The sequence below is a fragment of the Benincasa hispida genome, chromosome 10 (assembly GCF_027475165.1).
Source record: "Benincasa hispida cultivar pf3 chromosome 10, pf3_genome.v1.1, whole genome shotgun sequence".
In the NCBI taxonomy this organism is placed as follows: domain Eukaryota; kingdom Viridiplantae; phylum Streptophyta; class Magnoliopsida; order Cucurbitales; family Cucurbitaceae; genus Benincasa; species Benincasa hispida.
This window is the reverse complement of record NC_143487.1, coordinates 33996233-34001493: the sequence shown is the minus strand read 5'-3', so window position 1 is coordinate 34001493 and position 5261 is coordinate 33996233. Positions and strand designations below refer to the sequence as shown.

The 5261-nt window shown below is 35.2% G+C and overlaps 1 protein-coding gene across 1 annotated transcript; it reads left to right on the top strand.

Moving 5' to 3' along the window:
* Nucleotides 1-2676: 2676 nt before the first annotated feature.
* On the top strand, nt 2677-4537 carry LOC150033287 (uncharacterized). The gene is made up of 5 exons (XM_090306364.1): nt 2677-2788; nt 3026-3220; nt 3704-3813; nt 3931-4131; nt 4388-4537. Exons 1-5 carry the CDS (start codon nt 2677-2679, stop codon nt 4535-4537), a joined length of 768 nt encoding a protein of 255 aa, XP_090162490.1.
* Nucleotides 4538-5261: the final 724 nt, after the last annotated feature.

Below are 5261 nucleotides of genomic sequence, written 5' to 3'. Positions count from 1 at the left end.
TCTAGAAAGTCTGGGTCTATAGGATATACGACACCTTGTCTAGGGCAAGTGGGAGATTTTACTAGGTATAGTGTATGGCCTAGTTTATTGTATTTTGTACTGTGTACTGTCTTTGTATTGTACATTAGTCTCGTTAGGCTTTAGGACAAGTGGTAGATTGTTGGGAATGGTGTCCTAAATCTCCTGGTAATCTCGTAGTTTTTAAACTATGTATAAACATATTGTTATTAATAAAATAAGTTTTATTTTATAAGCATTTACTCAATCCAATAAACTAAGATCCGAGGTTATTTTATGTAAATTTAAACAAATAAGTTTTATTTTATAAGCATTTACTCAATCCAATATACATACTATGTATGTAGATCTTGGTTAAATAATAACCTAAATGGTCTATAGTAAAAGGATAAAGTTGGGTACCTTATCCTGATGACAATGGATACGACCCACTTTGTAGATTTACAAATGTTGTAAAGTGCTACAAATGATCCGATCTTGATCATTCATGTGGAGACATGCGAATGGGGGTATCCTATACAAAGAGTTTTTATAAGACCAGACCACAAAATGATTAATCTCTTTATATAACACCGTTGATAATAGAGACTTACATTTCACTAGGATGACCATAAGTGACATGATATGAATCCTGAGTGAGTTGTGAACTCCTGCTCATGAAGGCGGTAGTTTGATTTGTATGGCTGAAAGTGGCTAGATTGCCAACTTAACAGGTCTGCCTTTCTAGGAATTCGTCTGATTGGAGAGCTGGGAACTGAGCTTCACAAGATGAAATTCACTCATTCCCCGATGCAAGGGTAAGTAGATAAATTGCTCCCTTAAGGGCTGATTTCGAGTCTTGAACATAGTGGACACACCCTCTCTTGAGAAGAGAGGACTTAGTCATAGTGGGATTCTGAATTATTGTTCATTAGAGGAATCAGTGGTACTTAAGGAGTTAGATGTAACTAAAGGGGGAAAAACGGTAACTTGGCCCAACTGTACTTACGAGCAGTTTGTGAAGTGTCATCGCACTATTGATTCATTGTATGGACACATAAATATATCTGTAGTGCGAAGAGTGTAGTTATTGATCTTTAGTGAAGTGCCTGACAGTTAACAGATGGTAAATATCGTGATTAAAGAGTTTAGTCAGTTATTCACGTACCTTTTGAGCTTCAAGCTACATATCCATAAGGTCACCTTGGTAGCTCAATGAATTCAAGGTGAGAATCAGTTTTTGGGTTAGTTTGAAATGTTCAAGTTAACAAGAGAGAATTTGATTATATATGATATAATTAAATTAATTAAATTATATCATATAATTAAATTAATTTAACTATATATGATATAATTGATATAATTTATTTGATATATTATTAGATTGGAGGAATTAATATAAATATGATTTATATTAAATGCCATAAAATAGGAAAAAAAAACTCTGGTTTATATGTTACATATGATGCAATATTAAAACTATAGGTTATAAATATAATATGATAAGTTAGTTATTGTATTTATTTATAATTTATTAATTTTTTGATAATTAATATTTATTTTTCTAAATATCCGACCTTAATGGGTGGTTATACATGGTTTTATGGTAACTATGAGATAAAAGGAAAAATAGTTTTTCAAATCATTAAATCGAATCATCTCACATAATTCACGATTGAGTGACTACACGATTGACTATCGAGTTTACTATACGATAGTAAACTTTACTAAATGATCGAGTATCAAGTCTATACGATAGACTTTCTTCTTCTATATAATTTTCATCGCATACTCGACGATTTACATCCTCCTTCCCTCTATCCAAATTTATGCAGAGCCCACAACTCTTGGATTCACACATTGAGAATACCAAGGTAATATTGTGGTTATGTCAAGTTCTGTTTGAGGATCAAGGATTGAGTTTTACTCGCTGGTGATCAAGAATCTTCCGATTGCTCGTTCCGTTCGCGCTGTTGGATGCATTGGTGACTGATCGAGAGAAATACATGAAGAAAGAGTTCTTCAAAGGTATTGTTACTCGATCCCTTGTATTTACTTAAGAAGCATGCTGTAATTTATCTTTAATGCATAATCGTTTCTGTATAATTGTAAATATTTGAGTACTTTCACAATAGAGTTTGGAACGATCCACTTCCACTCAAAGATCCTCTAGTTTTAGAGTTCCTTCATTTGTCAGATCCCGATCAACCAGGAAAACCAACAGAAGATGACCTTTATATGTTCCTATGACACATTTGCTTTCAGAAAGATGTCATTCAGATTATGTAATGCTCCGAGCACTTTCCAGTGTTGCATGATAAGTGTTTTTTTTTTTTAAGTTGATAGAAAACTGCATCGAGGTAGAGAGATGTATTTATGGATGATTTCACTGTATATGAAGAATCATTTCATGATTGTTTTTCAAACTTGTCTAGGGTGTTAGAGAGATGTATTGAGTCTAACTTTGTGCATAATTTCGAAAAATGTCATTTTGTGGCCTCACATGGAATTGTCTTAGGACATATTGTTTCTGAGCATGGTATTAAGGTTGATCCTGCTAAGATTGATGTTATTGTTTAGCTCCCTTACCCCACAAACATGAAGAAGGTTCGATCTTTTTTTAGGCATACAAGTTTCTATCGCAGGTTTATCAAAGATTTTACCAAAATTACTCAACCGATGACCTCTCTTCTTCACAAGGATGTGGCTTTCAAGTTTAATGATGAATGCAAGGCAAGCTTTGACATGTTGAAAGATGCCTTGTCGTGTGGTCCGGTTATTAAGGCTCCTCGTTGGGATCTTCCATTCAAGATTATGTGCGATGGGAATAATCATGTTGTAGGAGCGATGTTGGAATAAAAGGTTGTTAAGAAACACCACGTGATCTACTATGCTTTGAAGACCCTCAATCCGACTCAATACAACTACACCACGACAGAAAGGGAGTTTTTAGATGTTGTCTTTCCTCTTGAAAATTTTCGCTCTTCTATTGTTGGATCTGAAGTAGTTGTTTTTTCTTATTATGCAGCTTTGCATTATCTCATGTCTAAGAAGAAGTTCGAGCCCAGATTGTTGAGGTGGGTTCTTCTCCTCCAGGTGTTTAAACTGAAGCTTCAAGACAGAAATGGATGTGATAATGTCGTTGCTGATCACTTGAGCAGGCTTGTAGGTGACGTGGTTATCTCAGTTCTGATGGAGACTTTCCGACCATACACTGATGCAGGTAGACGGTATTTCTATGATTCCCTGGTATGCTGACTTCGTTAATCATTTGACCACTGGTGAGTTCTCTTATGGAATAAACAATCATAGACGAGATAAAATAAAAAGTGAGTCAAAGAATTATGTCTAGGAGGAGTCTTACGTATAGAAATTATATGTTGATCAAGTTGTTAGAAGGTGTGTCCTTAATGACAAGTTCTTTTTTGTATTAGAATTTTGTCACAAGCATGCATGTGGTGGACACTTTAGTCCCAAAATAACCGCTAAAAAAGTCTTAGATTTTGGTTTATATTGGGATATTTTGTTTAGGGATGCATATTTTCTTTGTAAGACTTGTGAATGTTGTCAAAAGTCAGGAGATTTGTCCCATAGGAATGAAATGTCACAAGTCCCTATTCTTTTCTATGAGATATTTGACGTATGGTGGATAGATTTTATGGAATCGTTTCCTTCATCTTATGGGTTTAAGTATATTCTTTGGTAGTGGACTATGTTTCCAAATGGGTGGAAGCAAAGGCTACTATTACTGATGATGCCAAAGTGGATGCAGGGTTCTTGAAGTCTAACATTTTATGCAGATTTGGCTTCCCTAAGGCAATCATCAACGACCAAGGATCACATTTCTACAATCGAGTCATTGCTTACTTTTTGAAAAAGTATGGTGTACAACATCGTATTTCCACCCTATACCATGTTTAGATGAATGGGCAGGCAGAGGTGTCCAACAGGGAGGTGAAGACTATTTTGGAGAAAGTGGATAGCCCAGGAGGGAAAGATTGGAGCCTTCGACTTAACGAAGCTTTGTGGGCTTATAGAATGGCCTTTAAGACCCCTATTGGGATTTCTTCCTATAGGATGGTCTATGGAAAAACTTTCCATCTTCCAATTGAGATTCAACATAAGGCATATTGGGTAGTAAAGAAGTGCAACTGGGTTTTGAGGCAGCTAAGAAGGCTAGACTTTTACAGATTCAGAAATTAGAAGAGCTCAGGTTAGAATCATTTGACAATTCTTTGATAACAAAAAAATAGCAAAAGATTTTCATAATAGGATGATTGCGCCAAAGAAGTTTCAGGTAGGGTAAAAAGTTCTTTTATATAACTCTCGTTTCAAATTTATGCCTGGAAAACTAAGATCTAAGTGGCTTGGGCCATTTGGCATTTCTCAGGTTTACCCCTATGGTGCAGTAGATATCATTAATCTTGAGACAGGAAAAATTTTGAAAGTCAACAGGCACAGGTTGAAGGTCTTCCATGATGGCGAGTCTTTAGATTGCTTTCACATCACCTACCTGTTGGACTCACCGGTTTACATTTGATAATGAATCGCCATGGTTGGGCAACCAATCCTAAAAATTTGCACTTCCTAGAGTCTTTAGTTTTAAATTTACTCGGTTCCGTAGATTAAACTTCAATTTTGCAATTTTTCTTTTATCATTGAGCCTAATTCTTTCTATCCTTTCTGAATTGCTAGGATTGATGGTGGAGAAAAGTTAATTTGAGTCTCTTATATCTTTCCTTCATTCCGTTGTGTAGGGAAGTTTTCTGATCCCTTATGCTTTATTTTTAATCACATTGAGGACAATGTGTGCTTTAAAAGATTGGGGTAGGGTGTTTGGATTTGCTTAGGCTATGCTTGCTTGATTGTGGCTTGTCTTGCTATTTTGTTCCTTGCTATGACTAGTCTATGAAGCACTCGTATGAATTGTTCTTGCATGAGAAAAGGTCGGACGAAAGGATTCACAATTTTCATGGAATTTTTTAAAATTTTTCTTAATATTTTTGCTCCTACATCTACAAGCCCTTTGCATATCTATCATGACCTTGTTTGCTTGCTTAGAATTGAATTATGGGACCATAAGTTTATTGTCACACTGAAAAGCCTTGGTGATAGCTATTAATCCTTCCGCAGTTCAATTTAGTAATGCATGCCTTGAGATGTAGTCAATTGGTATCACAATTCACACTAAAAATTCAATTTGAAAAAAAAAAAAAGAAAAAAATAGGGATTTACTCATCTTCTTTAAGAGTATGATTAACCTG

Excerpts from the sequence above, each read along its gene's own strand:
- LOC150033287 (XM_090306364.1), top strand. The coding sequence starts at position 2,677 with ATGACCTCTCTTCTTCACAAGGATGTGGCTTTCAAGTTTAATGATGAA. Across the intron at positions 3,221-3,703 it reads CCGACCATACACTGATGCAG|TGGACTATGTTTCCAAATGG; the intron begins GTAGACGGTATT and ends ATTCTTTGGTAG. Across the intron at positions 3,814-3,930 it reads GCAGATTTGGCTTCCCTAAG|GCAGAGGTGTCCAACAGGGA; the intron begins GCAATCATCAAC and ends ATGAATGGGCAG.